The sequence below is a fragment of the Medicago sativa genome, chromosome 4 (assembly GCF_051527215.1).
Source record: "Medicago sativa cultivar Bolivia chromosome 4, Bolivia_mono, whole genome shotgun sequence".
NCBI lineage: Eukaryota > Viridiplantae > Streptophyta > Magnoliopsida > Fabales > Fabaceae > Medicago > Medicago sativa.
Window position 1 is genome coordinate 95,165,044 of NC_140752.1, and position 21,199 is coordinate 95,186,242.

At 32.6% G+C, this 21,199-nt stretch overlaps 2 protein-coding genes across 2 annotated transcripts; one reads left to right on the forward strand and one right to left on the reverse strand.

Moving 5' to 3' along the window:
* The first annotated feature begins 1,643 nt into the window (after nucleotides 1-1,643).
* LOC146934096 (putative WRKY transcription factor 75) lies at nucleotides 1,644-2,865 on the forward strand. Its single transcript, XM_085705959.1, has 2 exons — nucleotides 1,644-2,148; nucleotides 2,570-2,865. Exons 1-2 carry the CDS (start codon nucleotides 1,784-1,786, stop codon nucleotides 2,763-2,765), a joined length of 561 nt encoding a protein of 186 aa, XP_085562085.1. The 5' UTR covers nucleotides 1,644-1,783; the 3' UTR covers nucleotides 2,766-2,865.
* Nucleotides 2,866-3,856: 991 nt separating this feature from the next.
* LOC146934097 (SUMO-activating enzyme subunit 1A-like) lies at nucleotides 3,857-10,374 on the reverse strand. The gene is made up of 11 exons (XM_085705958.1): nucleotides 10,271-10,374; nucleotides 10,071-10,172; nucleotides 9,849-9,900; nucleotides 9,151-9,346; nucleotides 8,933-9,012; nucleotides 8,726-8,842; nucleotides 6,256-6,306; nucleotides 5,468-5,534; nucleotides 4,826-4,929; nucleotides 4,643-4,747; nucleotides 3,857-4,561 (listed from the first exon to the last, which is right to left on the reverse strand). The coding sequence occupies exons 2-11, from the start codon at nucleotides 10,157-10,159 to the stop codon at nucleotides 4,445-4,447; spliced, it is 978 nt and encodes a 325-aa protein (XP_085562084.1). The 5' UTR covers nucleotides 10,160-10,172; nucleotides 10,271-10,374; the 3' UTR covers nucleotides 3,857-4,444.
* Between the last annotated feature and the right edge of the window lie 10,825 nt (nucleotides 10,375-21,199).

Sequence of the window (21,199 nt, forward strand, 5' to 3'; positions counted from 1 at the left end):
TCCTTTCCTTCTTCTGCGATGCAATTTCCTTCATTCTTCATATCTCTTTTTCATCAATTGTCATTTATGAATCTTAAACTTCTCAAACAAAAATTCTAAATCTTCAAAAGAAAAGAGACAATTGTTGGTTGTGGTTGTGTGTGAAGGAAAATCGATTCAGAATCACTTCAAAAATTACAATCGATCGATTGTAATTCTAAATGGCCTCAAACAAAACTTCTCAAACAAAAATTCTAAATGGAAACTAAATCTTCCTCTCTCTTTTTCATCAATCTTCAGTTTCCTTTCTTGCGTTTACTCCCTGCCACGGATCTGTTATTGAGTTCAAATTGTCCCTCACCAAAACAACCCAATCACGATTTTCATATGAAAAGGAAGAAGTAATATGAGTCTGATTAAAATAAGGAAGAAGTTTCACTTGAATCCAAGGAGTGAGATGGTGAGTGTTTCAACGTGATATGGAAAGAAAAGTGGAAAAAGGCTCTTGTGATTCTCCTGAAAAATAACAAAATTTTGATGGGCAAAACTGTAAATTACCTAATTAACAATATTGTTTTTTATATAAACTAAGGAAATAACAAGTGACCTTCAACAGCATGTAATTTTAGAGGGTCCATGGTTGGTCCTTCAAAAAAGGGGTCCATATTAGAGGCCACCATATATATGGGGTTTGCTAGAACACACCCACTAGTTTTTATGTGGGAGTGTTTTAGCAAAGCTACACCTTAGGGTGTAATTAACTACTTTTTAGTTATTTACTTGCTAAAACACTCCCACATAAAAACTAGTAGGTGTGTTATAGCAACATACACCTTAGGGTGTATTTAACCACTTTTTAGTTATTTACTTGCTAAAACACTCCCACATGAAAACTAGTGGGTGTGTTCTAGCAAACCCATATATATATATATATTATGTCGATGCGGTACAAAGGTACCAGTACCCGCATCGCTCATTTTTTGGAATAAGAATTTGTGCTTATAATCATACTCATAATGCAGGTTTTGAGCCTACTTGGTGTAGATAATTTAATTTGCAAATACCTAATGAATATGATCTAATTGTCATTCCCTTGAGGTGAGGTGAGTTAATAAATTAATTCATTTTGAAAACTATATGAGGAGTGGAGTGCTATTTGGTGGTTTAGAGAGGAAACCAACTAAGTATATTCCATGTTGACCTATTTACGAGTCTTGACCTAAAACTATACGAGCAATTTCATGGAAACTTGCTATAGGTGGTCCTAATTTACGAGTCTTGACCTATTTCAAATGTCTGCCGCAATAGTTTAAACAGCAGCCTTCACGAAGCCAATTCCATGTTGTGTTGTGTGTCTCATGTTTGTCATTAAAGTATATTTGTAAGGCACGTTTTTTCTTGTTCTCAAAGTTGTCACGTATGTTTTCCAAATAAAAAACGAAATCAATGTGCAAAATATTGATATTAAAAAACAGAGAAAATCAAGTTCACTAAACTTGGACATCCTAAAATTGACTCAGACTCCTCCAGTACATCGATTTTGGATTTAATTTGAAATTCATTGAATATTATGGGTTTCAATAGAAAAGTTTGTAACATATTGACATATAAAATTGAAACTACTATAATGGTTGCACCATAGTTTATTAATTTTCTTGACAATTGCATTTATAGTTTATCAGATTCCATGTTTCACGCATGAAGTTCATTTTATGAATTAGTTTGTCATTAGTCAGATAAATTAGATCTTGACCACACATAGTGACCTTCTTGCCGCCCACATGTTTCATCATCTCCTTAGAAAATGCATGCATCCTACATCCTTTTTTCCCATTATATACGACACATGCATAATTTTTGGTGTAGTCTTTTACGTACTACCTTTCTTATTACTTCAAAACCAATGGAGAAACATGAAGTGTTACTCCCTATCTCATCTTCACCGTATGCTTCACCTTTTAATGTTAAACCAACTAATGGCTCTAATATTCATGTTAAAAAAGCAGAATATCTAAAAACTAAAAAGGAGACTTCAAGCCAGAAAGGAGGCAAAGAAATAATGAAGCACAAATATGTATTTCAAACGAGGAGTCAGATTGATATACTAGATGATGGTTTCCGGTGGAGAAAGTATGGGGAAAAGATGGTGAAAGACAACAAATTCCCTAGGTTCGTCTCATTATTTAATAGTTTTTTTTTATTTTTTGTGTTAACTCTCCGGTTCTGAGGGAAAGGGGCCCCCAATAATCTGGAGTTCGGCCAAGAGATAAGATTAGTCTGGCCAAGAATTATTCTATCTAGAAATCAAACTCGAGTTCTTCTGAACGATTCGTCTTTAGTGAAGTTTATTAACCATTTGAACTCAATTGTTTGGTTTATTTAATAGTTGTTTTGATTGCATATTTATAGCTAAAGTTCTATCTCGTCAACAATGAAAAATTTACTTTTACATTTTTATCACTGAGAAAATTTGTATTGTGATAACTATCTTAGTAACAAATGAACAAACTAGCTAGCTTTCACTTTTAGCAATTAGTCATATGCCCTGACCTTGTTTAATTTTTGTTCCAACATTATTTTCTGCTTACAGAAGTTACTACAAATGCACTTATGAAGGCTGCAAGGTAAAGAAACAAATCCAAAGGCACTCCAAAGATGAGCAGGTCGTGGAAACAACTTATGAAGGGATGCATATTCACCCTGTAGAGAAATCAGCTGAAAGCTTCGACCAGATCTTGAGAAACTTCATTACTAACAATCAACTATGTAATGTAACTCCAATGTAACATTATTTTAAATATTGGTAAATTGCCTGCTTAACTAAATCATGTGAACCAATTCACTTTTATGGTTATGGTTTATGAACCAAACCATTTGATCTTAGAACCAGTTTGTTGTGAGAAGTGGTTGCGAAATGGTTCGGATTCGGTTCATAACAGATTTTGATTAGAATTGATTTTCAAACTTATTCTTTTTTTAGCAAGATATCTGAATTAACTTTCATAAAAATTAATAAATGAATTAACTTTTTTTAATACAATGACAAACAAACCAATAATAAATAGTTAAAATAAAAGTAAAAACCTAAGGTAAGACACCCACCCATATTGTTATATTCCTTTTCTATCTCCTTTGCGATTCAAAGACGCACAAATCATACTAAGAGGTCTCCAATGGCAAGTTTGTATGAAAAACTCACTTGATTCCATATCCACAATTAAGTGACTTACACAATGTCATACACATCAAGCTTACGCAACTCAAGCATATTGTTCTCTAATGATAAGAACATTAAGCAACTTTTAAACGGGTGCAAGCAAAGGTTATCCAAGGGTAGACAAGATGATACTAGCCGCAGCCGAAGCAAATGTCTGAGGGAGCAAAAGCGTTCAGAGGTAGACGGTGACAAAGCAAGAAGTTGTGGACTGTTTACTAGTTTTTAAAAATAGTTGCCGGTTTATTAAATTATTTTGACACAGGTTGAGTTCAGGTATCAAAAGATCTGAAGAAACGTTTTTTTTTTTCAACACACGTACCATTGATGAGTATACTCATATTTCGATTTAAGTTCTGCACATAACATGCTAGAAAAAAAAAAATTTAAAATTTGAAACTAGAATTCCATATTTGTCTGAGAACAATAAAAGTTCTGAGTCAGATGTGTGCTGATTCAATTTGCGAAGGGAAAATGAGTTTCATAATCCAGTAGAGTACTAAATGGATTTCACTCTTCTCACTTTCAATTTTGCTCCCAAACATTGCAAAAATACCAAAATACACTCGAGCCCGATAGGTGACTGTTGTTGGCAGTGTTAAGGAGTAAAATGGTAAGTGAAGAGAGTAATTTTCGTACTAAATATGTTCGTCCAAGTGTATGTTTAGGAATTAGGATAGGCACTAATACTGATATCATCAACTCAGCAAAACACAACAATGTATGAGTACAATTAACCAGGTTTACCCGCTGGAGAATCCAGAACATAGACATAACAAGCTTCTTTCAGAACAGAACCATCACGAGGCTTTTATAACTTCAAAGACAGGTTTACCCGCTGGAGAACCTAGATCATAAACATAAGCTTTTTTTTTTCGGAAGAGAACCATCACAAGCCTTTCTAACTTCAAAGACAGGTTTACCGGCTGGAGAACCCAGAACATAAATATAACCAGCTTCTTTCGGGACAGAACCATCATGAGGATTTGTAACTTCAAAAGACAGCTTGCCCTTGGAGAATGTTTTGATGGTCAGCATACATACATTTGAGTGTCTACATTACGAGACAATTCTAACCCTAAATCGTCAACGCTCTAAATAAATGAAACTACAAAACTATAAATGAGTTAACACAGCAAAGAGAGATCAGTCTGTTGACTGAAATTTACTAGTTTTCTTTGTTGCATGAAGTTTCCATATTAACAACCAAGATTTCCAGTGACTCAGAAAAAGAAACACTTCCTAGAGATGTCACTTTCCAGTATTTGAATCAGATATGTCTTCTATGATACCCTTCCCATCAGAAGCATCAAAATAGAAAAAGTTTTTTATGGGATCCCCTTTCCCAGAAATTGCTTTGATAACCTCCTGTAATGTTACAATAGTAAATCTGGTCAGTTAATATTGCAAGACGTCTTATTTTGTAAACCATGATGACCAATAAAATACCTGTCCAAGGATGCCCCCAATAACAGCAGAAACTGGAGGAAATTCTGTTGTATCTGCTACCAATCTTTCCAGAAGAGTATCAGGCACATGAGATTCATTGAGAGACTGTAATGTAAACAGAAGGATTGGATTAATAATGTAATTAACTTTAAAAACATAAATAACCAATTCCAGCAAGCATACCTGTGCAGTACAAAGCTCCTTTTTCAGCTTAAGAACATTGGAAAGATCTGCATCAGAAACATCTCCCGCACTACGTCCTTCAGCCTCTTCAAACTTCTCTATTACTGTGACATGAAATAATGTTATTAAATTGTACATTTGTCTATAGAAAGAACATGTAATTGCAATCGATAAACTTCAGGTAGAAAATAAGATTTTTTTTTACAAAAAACAAGCTACGTAATGTAAGCTCTCTCTCTCCATTAGGGCATGTTTCTATACTTGTCTTTTTTTTTTTGTTCATCTTAACATTCTCACGAGCATAACTCATGTTCTTTGTCATAATTTATAATATAATGTATAACTTAATAGAATTGACTAAAAATAAATCCGAGATGAAACCAAATCAACAGTAAATCCAAAATGAAACCAAATCAACTAAAGCAATCAGGTTGGATTTCATTTGACCAAAACTAAACTAACCCGTGAATACCTTGCTCTCCACCTCTCTCTTGGCTTAACTTAGTTGAAAAATCTAAGTTGAGAGACCTAATATATTAGACCAGACACCGTCAACTAAAAGTTCCAGCTCTTAATTGACTTGAATATTTTTTCCTTATTTCACACATTTTATCCACAAAAAAGTTGCATAGCTTATCAAACCTCTCATTGCAAAGTACAGCTTTGACATTCTCCTGTGAAGAGCCCTCCAAGGTACTGATAGAGCATCCTGTAGCAAAAAGAAAAAGGCATACCTAGGAATATGAAGTTCTAAACTATACACAATTCATTGTAAAGTAAAATAAGTAACACACATAGATAAACTCTAAATTACATAGCATGTGTTTGTTTTGGACATAAGGAAAAACGTGAATGTGTGTTCCTTTAGAAGCTTGTGTGTTTGTTTTGCAATGGCAGTGACTGAAACGCACTCCCAAACATATACATAGAAGATCAACACAGAATGGTGTGCATAATAACCCTAATTGCAGATCTTCTATTTGAACTTCATAAATGTCCATTGTCTTAAAGCAAAACCAACAAAATTCAATAATTTTGAAACCTGCAAGAGAATCTAATGTACAACATGGAACACCTAGACCTAGTACATGACAGGAAAAGGATGATGCTGATTCTTACAGACTTGTATCTTATCATTATCAGATCATTGCATATACAGTTATGAATTGAACATAACCCCATGGGCATCTAATGCAAGTAAATGACTGGGTAAGCCATCAAGGTTATCAGTGCACCAAATATCCTTCATGTCAAGGTTATCACATGATGCTGCTCTTTTTCCACATAAAAAATATCATTGGAACATATTGAGAGTCTTTAGGGTTGGTTGCAACTCAACAAGACCCTAAGTTTAATTAATGGATTTTTAACAAAAGATAAAGGAATACACGATATAAAATGCAACAATGATGACAGGAAAACCTAAATACCTCAAAACTTGGATATTTTAGGTGGCATTCAATAGTTTCCTCCATTTTTTTCTGCCAAGGAAGAATTGAACATTAAAACAAAATTAGATGTAAAAGCAAGCACAGTATCCACAGGTGCTAATTATCTAGAACTTTGGACCCAGCAAAAGCAATTTGTTACAAAGATATGGGAAAAACAAACAAGGTTTATAAATTCTTAATAAACCATTATTGTCAAATAGCCAACAAACTACAATCGACAGCTAGGACTGCTCAGTTCAGTCAGAAAACTGAACAGAACCATAACAGTGGTGAAGAACCAAACTGTTATAATGTTAGCTGAACCGGCTCTGAATTTTGAACCGAACTATGTCTATAAAAATTGTCCAAACCGTTTATTTTATGAAGAACTGCTATACAATTATTTTTTGATTCCACATATCTGATTCTTTTTTTGTATGTCTCACTTCCACTCCTAATTTTTCACACCACGGCTCACTCTCAAAACCACCATTTTCCCTTTTCTTTCATTCTCTCTATTCTTCTTCAAACTATGCTACGGGGTTTAGAAGAAGACGAAGAGACAACAAACCCCTTCCTAATTTCACATTGCCAATCTACAAGTGGGGAACTCAACATTAACTAGATGCACCAACACCACCGTTTTTTTTTTAACGCCGCCGTTGCTTTAACCTGCAGCGATGATCACCATTCTTCAAGTTCTAACTTCAACAAATCAACGACCACACCTAACCAAGCGATTGGTTCTGAACAATGACGAAGAGCCATCGATGGCGGCAATGATGATGAAGGGATTCCAGATGTGAGGAAGAAGTTGATGCATGATCTATAAACCGCTGCGGATAGAATGAAAGACGAGATTTTGATAGAAGATAGGGAAGAAAAATAGACTCTTAAGTCGTGGAATCTGAGAATGACGGTGAGTACAAATTGTGGTGAAAGATGCTTTGTGTCTGATATAGACTCTTAAATCGTAATTTGCATCTCACTGCCATTTGTACACACTGTCACTCTCAACTTTCACGACTTAAGAGTATTATTTCTTTGCTTTCTCCTATCAAAATTGCATCTTCCATTCTATCTACGGCGGTTTCCAAATAATCCGGCAACTTCTCTCTCACAACTGTGATCCCTTCATCATCATAGTCGATGACTCTTCATCATTGTTCGGAAACAACCACTTGATTAGGGGTGGGTGGTCATTGATTTATTGGAGTTAGACCTTGAACAGCAATTGATACTGCTGGTTGAAGCTCCGATGACATTGGTGCTGTGAAATTGTGAAGGGGTTTGGGTCTCATTGCCATTGTCTTCTTCTAAACCTCGTAATACAATCATTTGTAGAAGAATAGAGAGAATAAGAGAAGAAAGAAAAGAGAAAAATCAGAAAATGGTGGTTTTGAGAGTGTAGCGGTGATGTGAAAAATTGGGAGTGGAAGTGAGATACGAAGAAAAAGAATCAGAGATATGGCGAACCAAAAAAAATGGTATAGCAGTTCTTATAAAAAAAATGGTTTGGATTCAGAAAAATTGTATAGAGACAGATCGGTTCAGTTCAAAATTAAGAACCGCTCCATCAAACCGCTAATCCAGTTCAGTTCAGTTTGGGGTATAACTAACTGTCCAGGTCAGTACTTCTAAACTATTGTTATGGTCGGTTCAGTTCAAAATTAAGAACCGCTCCATCAAACCACTAATCCAGTTCGGTTCAGTTTGGGGTATAACTAACTGTCCAGTTCAGTACTTCTAAACTATTGTTATGGTTCAGTTCAGTTTTTTTACTCAACTGAACCATGAACAGTCCTAATTGTGATGAACATTTTAGTCTGAAACTGAACCTGAGATAAATGTGATATCAATTCGGTTTGTGAACAATTAAAATTACAATTGGTTCAGTTAATTTCAGTGCGTTTTGGTTCAGTTGGGCAGTTTTTTTACCAGGCCTATCCACTACCATAAACATCATTAAGAATACTCACATTTAACAACCTTTCATCCATCCCAACCTTTGCGTTCTCTAGGTTTCCTGCTTTATGTGATTTGGTCCTCAAATTTTCCCTTACTGACTTCTAGGCTCTATCACTAATTGCAAGGAAAAATCCTTACAGACGATGATGACTTTAATAGATTTCATCCATATTCATCAGTGTCATAAATAGAGTGATATATGTTATCTTTTGAACCATCATCATGAAAATAAATGCATGGGGATTGACGGAACAAATCAAAGAAGATAATCAATGTAAAGGGAAGTAACACAGTTTGGTAACGCATTTTGTTTTCGGTACAAAATATCAAATGTTCAAATCATGTCATCCGTATATGCCTAACTATTGGTTATCATATGAGCACTAACAAGAGATCAATTGTGACCGGTTCAAATTCGACATACATACTCGGTATGAATAATTCTCAAATAGTAAGTCAACTGATGATTTACTGTGACAAATTAGATCCACAGGGGTGGTACCTTTTGATATTTATAGTCCTGCAGATCAACAAAAACTTCACCGCAAGAATCTCTACAGTCAACAGTATAAAATGCTACACGTTTGGAAGCTTTCCGGCATTTTTCATTGGCTAGTTTCTACAGCAAAATAATATAATGTTAGAAGAAAATTTATAATATCACAAAGCCAGAGTAGCAAAAACATGGAAGAAGGAGTTTTCACTGTACTTTGGCTGAACGTGAGCAACAACTGACAACAACAACATCGAATTTGCCGAAGAATTCTACATCAAAGCTTGACAAATCACCTGAAGACAAGACGAACAAAAGAGAAGGATAAACAAAGAAAAGATATAAAACCCAAAAAAAAAAACTTGAAGTCTTTCCACAAAGAAAACAAGTGTAAAAAAGAAAACAACTTGATAAGGGGAGGGGTAAATGAGAACCTTTTTCCACAAAGACACGAACCATAGGATTGAAGTCTTTAAGCGAATCACAACAAAGCTGAGCAATGGTTTTTCCATTATACACATTCTCATCAGGAGGAATAAGAAAATTTGAAGAAAGCAATTCCTCAGTGACCGGTCTATCGTCAATTAAGGTCAGACTACCAACTCCAGCCAGAACAATATTCTTGCAAAACTAAACAACAAGAAAACCAAAGTCCTAATAAATCATTAGGAAAAAAAATCAAACAAAACCCATTTCACACACTAAGCCTTTTTGGAATGCCTTATTTAAGCTTGTCAACTGACATAAGAACCTGTAAGATAATTTTGGAGAACTTAAGAAAACTGCTTACGACATGTTCACGAGTTGTTTTCAGCTTATTTTCATACACTCTCCAAGATAACTTGTTTTTCACAAGCTATAGCTTATGCAAAAACAATTTAAATTTATTTTATCTTTTGTTATAGAAATAGCTTATACATAATTGCTTATGATAAGTGGCTGCAAATTAAACTGTTTATCCAAACAATTTAACTTTATTTTATCCTTAGTTATAGAAATAGCTTTTAGTACATAATTGCTAATGATAACTGCTTATGCCATAAGCTTCAAATTAAACTGTTTATCCAAACATGGCCTAATTATGTTGGTCTAAGTCAAATGGAGTTACCATATAGACAAGTGATAGGTTTACCTCAGCAATAGTTCCTTTCATTCCATAAACTAAGACATGAGCTTTGCTTAATCTAAAACAACATAATCACAAAACTAAAATCAATACACTAATACAGTTATTGATAATACTACTAAACTATTATGAAACACAACAAGTAAATAAATTAGCAAAAATTAGGTTAAAACCTAAACTAACAAAAGTTACTTTAAAATAGTAATTTAGAAAATAGAAAGGAAGGACCTTCTTTGAGCATCGGCACCCCAAACCCTAATCTGACGGTCATACAAAGCGGTTTCCTGCGCCGTTAACTCTTCGCCGTCGCCGTTCATTTCCAACCGCAGCCTGTTTCACGACGTTAAAGGAAATTTGAAATTGGATTTCGAAAATGCAAAAGAAAAATCCAAACTTAACCAACAGTAAAAAAAAAGTGAGAAACTAACAAATAAGCAGAAAATCGCGGTTAATGGAAGTTGAATTCGCGGTGAAAGCTGAAAATGAAAATTCGTCTCAGGGCGCGGAGGAGAAGGGAACTGTCGGTGACTGTGAGTGGAATGAGGTCAGCGATTTTAGTTTATTATAACCTAATTGGGCTTTTTTTGGACTGGGCATTTTCTGGCCCATTATAATAACTTGAGCAACAGTACTTTTCTAAATAAACTATTTTACTTTTTTTAATTTATGCTGAAAATGAAAAGTTATTTTGGTTAGCTTTTGAAAGAAAAATATCTATATCTTTTATGGAAGAGAGAAAAATGAAAATTCTCTTTTTATAATTCTAAACAAACATAAAATAATTTACTCTCTGGTTATGTTTTTTTTTTTAATCTTTAAAAAACATGTAGTTTTTCTTATTAAGTTCACAAGTTTTTAGATCAATTAACCAAAATGCTGAAGTTGTTATAACGGATGTCGTAACCGGGGTTCGAACCCCCAACTTCTTCATTCATGTACATGAGTTTTCAATGATCATTTTCGTTTTGTCTATCTACAAAAAAATATTAAAATCATTTTTATTCTAATTGGAAAACATAAAAAATATTCTTCTTTTATAATCAAAAACAATCGTGTCTATTTTTATGAAATATATCCTAAAAGATTTCTCTTTTATCAAAGCAAATTGGATGGAATCAGTTCCCGAAACCCTTTTATCTTCCACGGTGGATGATAAACTCTACTTTTCTTTTCTTCGTTTGACAGCAAGTCGTTGAACTCTCCCATAATGCACCATGGTAATGCATTGTCGGGAGATAGAGTTTGAAGTAAGTCTCATGGCTCCCTTTGTCTTTCATTTTATGGGTAACCATAAAAGTCTGTGAGTCTCCATTTTGGATAATGCGGGTGAATTACCTTCATATTAATAAAGTTTTGAGAAAAGTTTATAAGATTACAATCAAAAGGGTGCTTCCAAAGAATTGCTGATCATCCACTTCTCCTAATTTTATCAACCGCAAACGATGCATCAAAACCTAATCTAACTCTAATTTCTTCAATTCTATTAGCATGTACCAGAGTTTCGCAAAGAAATAGAACGTCTAAGCGATACTTTCAGGCCAGGTCTTTAAGTGTGGGAACTGCACTCGGGTTGCCCAATCCACGACAATTCCAGCTCATGAAACTCACTGCTCCCGGCAGTCCTAGCTGCCAGGACTTGCCGTTAAAAAATGATTATATTGTGTTGATGTGGCGTGTACTTTATCTCTTGAGCCACTTTGAACCAATTTTGTGTTACCATCAATTTGCATTTGATTCTCATTTTTGTTTTGTTTTCCCGCTATATCTATCACACTGACTTCCTTGTTCCTGCCATCACGCAGCCTTTTCTTGTCAGATTCCACAATTTCCTCCTCTACACCTATGTCACATTTACCTACGCCACCGTCATTAAATGCTCCACATTTATTGGCTCATAGTTGAAAATCATTTTTTTTCTTCATTGTTTTCATTTTTGTCTGCTGCTTGATTAATTTCGCAACATGTCCTTCCTTGCATGTTCCTCTACCATAACTGATGTCTCATTGACAGATGTTAAAGACTGAAGTTCCGCATTGATTGCAACATTCAATTGGGTTTCTCCTCCCTACGCCGGCTACTGACCTAACTAAGATCCTTCTTCCAACCGCATTTATAGAAAGTGTGTTTTAGCAACATATAGCTCAAGATATAATTTTACCATTTTTTGAGTTATAACTTGCTCAAATCTCCTAAAAAATAATTGAATTTATGTTACCATATCCCTTAAAAAATGCATGAATACAACATTTTTTTTTTTGTAAAGAATACAACATGTTTTTAAGATATAACTACTATTATAGCGAGAAATAAAAGATATATTAGTAAAAATTGGGAATGAGGACCTCTTTTGTATCAAAAAAATACTCTTATTAATGTCTCCGTGAGGATAGCTGTATTGGTAGGGACACTGTATTATATATATGCAATGGTAGAATTTTAGTCATATTATTTAGTCATATTTTACAACATGTTACTCATATTTTTTTATTTATTCATCTTAAATATCTAACTTTAGCCATTGGACTATTTAACCAAAAAAAAATACTAATATTAAAATATAATTGTATGGTTTAGATCTCATGTGAATGATGTAAAACTAATACTCAATCAATAGCGGTTGAATCCGATCCGATTCACTCTTGACATGAACATGAAAGGAAGAAGAAAAAATTCAAATTAATTCATTGATTTTAATTTGATCTTTGAATTTATCAAATCATTTACTCCCTCCGATCCTATTTACAAGAGACAATTTAATTTTTAGATACATTAAATAATTTATGTACTAAACCATTATTTATGTACTTGGTTTAGGTTCTTGACTAGATACATACATTATTTAATGTATCTAAAAAGTCAATTTTCTCTTGTAAATAGGACAGGAGGGAGTATTTGGTTCTTAACTTGGTAGAACGTCCTGTGTGTGGAAGTGGACTTATGTCAAAAGAAAATGTGTGGACAATGAATTTCAAAGGGGGTCAGTTTAGGTGCCAAAACTATTTGCCTAATGTCTATAGAGTGTAGTAGCTTTTTATTAATATTTGACTCAATGTTTAGAGTAGCTTTGGCTAGTACCGACAATAATTTTAATGAGTATACGAGGAAGTATTGTGTTTTTTCGTAAGTATAAAAAAAGAAATATTTGGGTGCAAAGTAAGTATAAAAATTCAATGAGACGTTTCTTATACTCATGCATGTGCCGGTTAATAGTACTCCTATTTCATTGATGAGAAATAATATTTGAAAAATCGTTTTTTTTTACAACTTTTTTTGAAATACTCACATTATATTTTTACTTTCTCTCTATGTATTAATTTATTTGTAAAATTTTGATTGTTTCAAAATTATCATATAAATAGATGTTCAAATAACAGAACCCTTACGGGACGACTTAAAGAAACTTGCCTAGAAAATAGAGAGACGATGGTTACAATTTTCCTGTTCCTGGAAACAATTCGCTTCGTCTTTGAATCCTCAGCATCACATCGTAATATCGATTTTAACCCTGCCAGCCAAAAAAAAAAAAAGGAAGACACGTTTGGCTTATAACTTAAATTAATAAGTGATTTAGCATCTCACTAATTTTTCTACATTGACGGTCAATCGAAAGATACAATTAAAAGTCCTTACCTATTAGGACAGATGACATGGAATGATGGTGATAGAGAAAATAACACTGAAAAGGAAAGGCAATGTGTTTGAAAGAGTTGGGTGTGACTAACCTGTATGAGGGAAAAAATCCTGATTCCATGTTCCTATAATGGTCCACAATCCCACGAGTTTGAGTTTCGTATCACAAAGCATCACGAACGGTGACTCATTTAAATGTGTACTTGATTTTCCTTATCTGCCACAGTGACAATTCAATAACTTTGGTTTTGGCACTGTTTGGTAAGGCCACATAACTAGCTTATAGCTTATAGCTTATAGCTTATAAGCTCGTTTGAAAAAATAAGTTCTGTTTGGTAACATTTTTTACAACGAGCTTATAGCTTATTTCACGAATTTCAATGAGCTTATAAGCTATTTTTCAGAAGCTACTTCAAATAGCGTTTGAGCTTATAGCTTATAGCTTTTCATGTTTTATTCCATTTATACCCTTACCACTTTAACTAAAACCCATGTTTACCCTTTGTAATAAATAGCTATTTTAAAAAAAAAGACACGTTATGTACTTATGTTTAATTAAATTTCAGATTTCATTGGCTGATAATAATTTTTTTTTTTAAAAAAGGCTGATAATAAAATTACATGCTCACGTTATGTTTTGGTTACAAAATATAGACTTGCTTTTACATAACATTTCCCTTAAAAAAAATGTTACTTTTTAGTTAAAAAAATTACGCTATGTTTTAAAAAAAATTGTTGTCGCAATTAACTTTTTTTTAAGAGGGTCACAAGTAACTTTTGTTTAATTTTTTTTGGAAAGGTTTTGCTTAATTTTTTTTTATATAAAGTATAAAAACTAAAATAAAATAAACAGTTATTAAATTTAAAATATTTAAATTATCAAATATCTTAAATATTAATTTATAGTAGTATAAATTTTATATGAATTAATAATGTCCTTTTATGTAATTTTACATTTATCAGCTAGTTCAACCGCTATTTTTACCAAACACTTTAATTAGCTTATCAGCTATAAGCTATCAGCTAAAAGCTATCAGTTAGCTTATCAGCTAAAAGCTATCAGCTAGCTTATCAGCTAGCTTATAAGCTATCCGCTATTTTTACCAAACAGAGCCTTTATCTATCGGGTGGGGGTATGCTATTACTTTATGCCCATACTTACTTACTGCTCTCACTCACTCAACTCATAAACCATAATAATAATTCAACTTCAACAATGAATGGTTTAATAAGGTGAGAGAATTATAAAAGCCTTTTGCTTTTCCATTGACGAGGAATCGGAGGGTCGGGGGTGAGTGGTACTGTGGCCCTAACTATCAGCTTCTTGAAATCTTCAAACTTCTCCCCAATGCAATAAAATCGACCTCACTTATTCAATCAACCCACATTTTTTAAGGCACGTCCGTATTTTTTTTTTTTGGTTATGCTAATAAGGAGAATGCATAATTTGTTGATTTTTGAGTAAATTTTAGATGGGAAAAGTTACTTTTTGATTTTTGTTGTTTCAATGTCTTGAATGCATAATTTTTAACAAAAAATTTCTACTTTAAACTTTTTGTACCCTCCTAAGGCAAGGACTAATCAAAATTTGTGAGTCTTCATGTACCCTCCTTTTTCAAACGAGATGTCATATCTCTAAAGACACTCTAATGCTAAAGTAAGATAAAAACTAATCGAAACTTGAGAGTTTTCCCGTACCCTTCTTTTTCAAACGAAATATTATATTTTCGAAGATACTCTAATACTAAAGTAAGACGGGGACTAATCAAAACTTGATAGAGATATGAAGTGAATTATCATATCAAAGGTGAACCCACTATTTATAGTGATTATAAGTTCAAGTACGCTCTTGTTCGTTGTTATCTTTATTGAAGTCATTTTCGAGATCATATCGGGGTAGGAATTACACGCTTGTAAGGGCGCTTCTCTGAGTTAAAAAAAATCTCTCAGATGCAGAATAGCGGGTAGCAATTGGATGACATTGAGGTGCCAATGTCACAACCACAATGTCACAAGTGTAAAAAAAAAATAAAAAAACCCTTTTAAGAGAGAGAAGAAAACTATAATGTCACATGACATTGACACTCCAATGTCACCCAAATGCTATCCCAGAATAGCAGGGGCGCATAGATCTTTCAAGAATCTTTATTTGTTGACATAAGTTATCTTCTCGGATGATGTCGGGGGTAGCCTCTTCGCATATGCGAAACATTTTGTAATTTAATGGATTTAACCCATGTCACTTTGGCACATGTGAGCACAAGCTTCACGTATTCGAAACAACCTGAAGTTGGTTTCCTCCCTCTTTAATCAATCTAATCCATTCCAACATTTCCCATACTAATTTTAAGGGTAATACGCCCAAAAATACATCAAACTTTCTAGTCTAATAGTCACAATCTTAATCATATATGTTCAAATCATATCAATACACAATTAAACATATTCATACCTCGTCAAATTCAATCACATAATCAACATATCAAAGTAAGTTAGGGTATGCATTCCTCATCCATTCAATCAATGTCGTGTTATATTTTCATATTAATTTATTTTAAAATAAACTTAATTGTTAAACAAATTTTGCTTAAAAGATACCGGTGCCCATCCAAACTCAAACATACCTAATAATTTACCTATTGTTTAACAGAAGTATGTGTTTCACCGCTTCGAAAAACCGTGAATGTTGTTAATATAGTTTTCTCAATAATCGTGCCATGGTTACTCGCACAATGCTTGCAAATATGTGTTGTCAAAATTGATTTTTGTTTTTTGAGACCTAATTATTTTGTCATTTTCAATTATTTCTATTTTAATACTTTTTTTGTTGGGTGAAACTCGACTCAGAACTAATTGAAACTTAAAATTGATATTAGATTTTGTTTTAGAAAATTTCTAAACTCACATCAAACCTAAGATTTTTGCATGTTATATTTTTTATGTTCAAATCTCAATTTCTAATAAAAATCCTTTTTTTTTTCCTCCAAAAAAAATAAACAATTCATTTTTATAAAACAAGTACTCATGAAGACAATTTTGAACTTACACGTATACGCATATCAATGGTTATTTTCATTATGAACATCTAGAGTCGATTCCTGAAAATGTAAAAAATGTCAATTGTGCAAATATTTGAATAGAGTGACACATTTTTTATTTTAATGAAAGAATAGAGTGGCATCCTTTACATGATAATATTACCATATTTTGAAAGAACAAATGAATTCTCGAGGTTTTGTGCATTACGGTCATGCTATTTTGCTACCTTGCATTTAAACTCCCTCCCAACAACCAAGTACAGTATATATTATTGGAACCAATTTTTGCTAACAAATCTGGGGCATATACTCCCTACGGCCTATTGCAAATTGCAAGCTATGTTAACTCAGCTGCACAACCAGGCTCTGTATATGTATGTAAATTGTAAAGGCAATAATTTACGTGTGTGACAATAATTTACTTGCTCCAGGCGGCAGCGTTTTCATTTTCCAGAGCTCTTGGTGAGTGGTGACTAGTAGCAGCTCACAAATTTACATGCGTGATTGGTTTTACGGCCGTGATAATATAATTGATTTTGAATGCGAAATGAATTGGGTTATACGTAAATACATTTAAGTAGTTAACGTGTCTATTTTGTGTGTTAATATTAGTACTAAATTATTTTTTATTTGTATGTGTATTAAATTTGACTTTTCATATTTCAAGATAAGTTAATAGTATTAATAAGAGACATGCTTAAGAAAAAATAATAAATAGTACATGTAGTAATTTGAAAAAGAATCGGCGGAGCCACGTTCACTTGTATGTGGGCTAGTGCCCCCACTATTTTTTTTGATAATAATCCTAACTTACCTATACAAATGTGCTTATATATTTTTTTTAAGGGAAGTTTAACCAACTATATGCATATGATCCGTTCTGTAAAAATCTATGTGTATGTTCCTTTTTGTTGTTGTTGGTTTCATTCCCTTTAATTGTATGATATTGGTAATATATTATATCATGTATTATGGTAAAAAAAAATTAAAAGATATATTATAGTAAAACTTAAAAATTTAAATTAAAAGTGGTTGACGATCTTTCTATCAAATTTACAGCAATCAGAAAACATATTGTATATTAACAAAATCTCTCAAAAAAAAAAAGAAAACGTATTGTATATTAGTTATTTGTTTTGTTTTAGAGATATTTTTTAACTCTTCGGTTCCTAAAAAAAAGATCTTAATAAGTTCAGAACTTAGTCTATAGGTTATTTTTATAATAAATAATTCTTAAAATATATGAAATCCGTTTTTGTTTTTGTCAAGAAATAAAGCATATGAAATTTGTCAATTTAGCTTGTAAAGTGTATGAAATCTATGAATTCAATCCCTAATATCTTAATAGTAGAGACTAAATTGATGAATTTTATATAATTCAAGGATCCCTTATTATATTGACATAGTTTAGACTAAATTTGAAAATAGTGTGATAGTTTAGGGATTAAAGAAATAAAGCATATGAAATTTGTCAATTTAGCTTGTAAAGTGTATGAAATCTATGAATTCAATCCCTAATATCTTAATAGTAGAGACTAAATTGATGAATTTTATATAATTCAAGGATCCCTTATTATATTGACATAGTTTAGACTAAATTTGAAAATAGTGTGATAGTTTAGGGATTAAATTGAAAGTTTATTTTATATTAATGTATTTGTTGCCCCCACTACTAAAAGTTTCTGGCTCCGCCACTGATTTAAGGACACATTTTTAATCAAATGAGTGATTATATATAGGGACGAAGGGAGTATCCTTTTCGTGCTTTTATTACCCTTTTCTTAATTTTTCTTTTCTCTTGACATAAGACAAGGTGCCTTCTAAAGTAAGAAATCTAACCGTGTTCGAGTTGAAAAAAAGAGTTGGACTAAACCAATTTGTATCGAGTCTAATCGGACTAAATCAAGTTCGACTTAGCTCGACTGGTTTTCCAACCATTTCCAACTGTTTGTGTACTGCGAGCACCATAAATCCTTCTGAGAGTCATTAAATGTCAATTATGCAGTCGCAGGATTGGACACGAAGTTAAGACATACTCCCTCCGTGTCAAAATATAAGCAAAATTCACTTTTTAGGTTCATTCATTTAATGATGTATGTGGTTCATAATATGGACCACATACATCATTAAATGAATGAACCTAAAAAGTGAATTTTGCTTATATTTTGAAACGGAGGGAGTATCGGGTAAAAAGAATCACGTGCTGGGAAGTGTTTGAGCAAATTACATTTTATTGTGTCTCATAATTGTTGTGTCTTAAATCAGCAAGGTTTCTAAACCTGGAGCCCTCTAAATTAATGCCGAGAGTCTATTGCAAAGGCCCACAGCAGGGCTCATCATTAGCCATGCACAGTCCAATGTTACTATTAGTACTATTTTTTTTAAAGAAGTAAAAACAAGTTTATTAGAATGAATAACGGTACTACAACACATTTTATTAGGTGACAAATTTAAATTCGTCAAAAAGATGGCAGAGAGTTGGTGAATGACGATGAAGAGATCAAGAAAGGAGACCAGAACTGAAAATTCAACCATGCAAATATATTCGACAAAGACAATAGAATTTCAATGTGTACAGGATGCGTGACATACATGCAAATATAGTATTTAATTATTGTTAAAATGTAATAATGTAAAGTTATTAATGGGACCAAGTTGATAATTTTTTAAGAGTTCCTATGAGTGTTTATTAAACATTAACGCTAAAAACAAAGAGAATTAGTGATGTGTGCGCGTGGAAACAAGTTAAGATACTTCGCTTTTAGTAAAAGTGTATCAATATTAGACACTCTTAGAAATCACATCCAAACCAAAAATGTTTCTCTTGTTTTTAGTTTTTGTTCATCTTTTTGCCTAACAATTGTTTATGTTCTTCTTTACTTACTTTCATATTTAGATAGTGTTCAAATTTTTTTGAACTTCGAATCAATTTATGTTGTTTTACACTTCAACTTTTTTGAAGGAAGGATTACACACACTTCAAGTTCAACTTTTAAAATACTTCTTTGATTCACATTGCATTTTAATTCACTTATAACTTTCAGAATCGTTATAAGGGGTTACTTCAATTTGTTTTCCAACTTGTGCTATTCACATAATTTATTTATTTTAATACAAAGCTTTTGTTTTCTATGCATATATATTTATTTATTTTAATACAAAGCTTTTGTTTTCTATGCATATATATCTTCATTTAGTAAGTTCCATTAAGTATACGACAACAATTAAATGGTGTTTTCATCATCATAGCATTGTCTCGACGTGCATGTTTCTTTCAGAAATGATATGAGACTTGAATGTCAATGTGCTCCATCCTTTGAATGTCTACATTTATTTTATCGAAAGCCTACGGTATAGTGGCGAAGCCAATAATATTTTTATAGAGGGGCCATATTTTTAGAATATATATATATATATATATATATATATATATATATATATATATATATATATATATATATATTCATTGAATTGTCACATATAAAGTTATAGTTCAAGTGGCTTAGGTGTTTTTATTCAAGTCCCTTAAATGTGGTTCGGAACTCTCCTATTCAATATTTTCAAGGCATTTTTAAAAACAAATACAAAATTCAAGTAAAATGCTACAATTTTGAGACTTTGGAGCCGAAGTTATATCACATTTTGTTTAATGGAACCACAAAGTTATATCACCTTTAAACCGACTTTTATTAGCAATATTTCATATCTTAGTGCCAAATTCTGGTAGATTTCTTTCAAAACCAAAAATCAAAGTTAACACATATACATAGGGCAACCATACACTGACCACAGAGAGAGAAAAAAAAGTAGGCAAAATTAAGCAGCTAATACTTTAAGCTTGACCCATTTTATGAATAGGTCCTACAAAAAATCCTGGAATTAGTCATTTATGTTACCTTGTATCATTAGCCTTTTAGTTTTATTAACTAGTGCCCTTAGAGCATCTCCAATGGGGGTCCTTACTTAACAAGGATCACTCCCCATTAAGGACCCTCCATTGGAGGAAGAAAAAATGGGTCCCCGTTAAGGAACGGGCAACTATATAAGGACTCTCTCTCGTGGTTAATTAACGGGTCCCACATTTAAAAAAGTAATAAAATGTGTACTACTTCGTCCCACTTGCATAAAGGAGTAATAAAATGTGTACTACTTGGTCCCACTTGTAAAAATGAGTAATAGATAAATTATTTTTGTTTAATATGTAAAGATAGTGAGACATATTTAAGTACTTTTCATTGGAGTTCTTATTAGTGTATTGTCATTGGAGTCATTGAGTCCTTAATATATACTTTTATTAAAAAATTATAAATAAGTGATGTGTCACGTGGGGTTCATTTAAGGAGTCTTAGTTAAAAAATTACAATTGTGGATGCTCTTAGGGCACTTGTTAGCAAGACTTTTAAGTTATGATGATTTGGTTGCACCGTTGCCCTTTCAAAAACAAATTGACTTTCCGATAAAAAAATATCACGTGGCGTTAAAATCTAGAAAACCCTAGTAATAATCATTTTCCTTCTCCCATGTCTTAAATTGAAAACAAAAAAACCCTAAATTTGCGATGGAATAAACTCATAATCAAAACTAAAACTAAAATTAAACTCCAATTCCCAAATCAAAGTCACAACCCATCATATTTGATTGTATATTCATCTCATTCCCATTTCTCCCCCTCTCGTCTCATATATGATT

Excerpts from the sequence above, each read along its gene's own strand:
- LOC146934096 (XM_085705959.1), top strand. The coding sequence starts at position 1,784 with ATGCATGCATCCTACATCCTTTTTTCCCATTATATACGACACATGCAT. Across the intron at positions 2,149-2,569 it reads AAAGACAACAAATTCCCTAG|AAGTTACTACAAATGCACTT; the intron begins GTTCGTCTCATT and ends TTCTGCTTACAG.
- LOC146934097 (XM_085705958.1), bottom strand. The coding sequence starts at position 10,159 with ATGAACGGCGACGGCGAAGAGTTAACGGCGCAGGAAACCGCTTTGTAT. Across the intron at positions 8,843-8,932 it reads GTTGCTCACGTTCAGCCAAA|AAACTAGCCAATGAAAAATG; the intron begins GTACAGTGAAAA and ends ATTTTGCTGTAG. Across the intron at positions 4,930-5,467 it reads GCTGTACTTTGCAATGAGAG|TAATAGAGAAGTTTGAAGAG; the intron begins GTTTGATAAGCT and ends TTCATGTCACAG.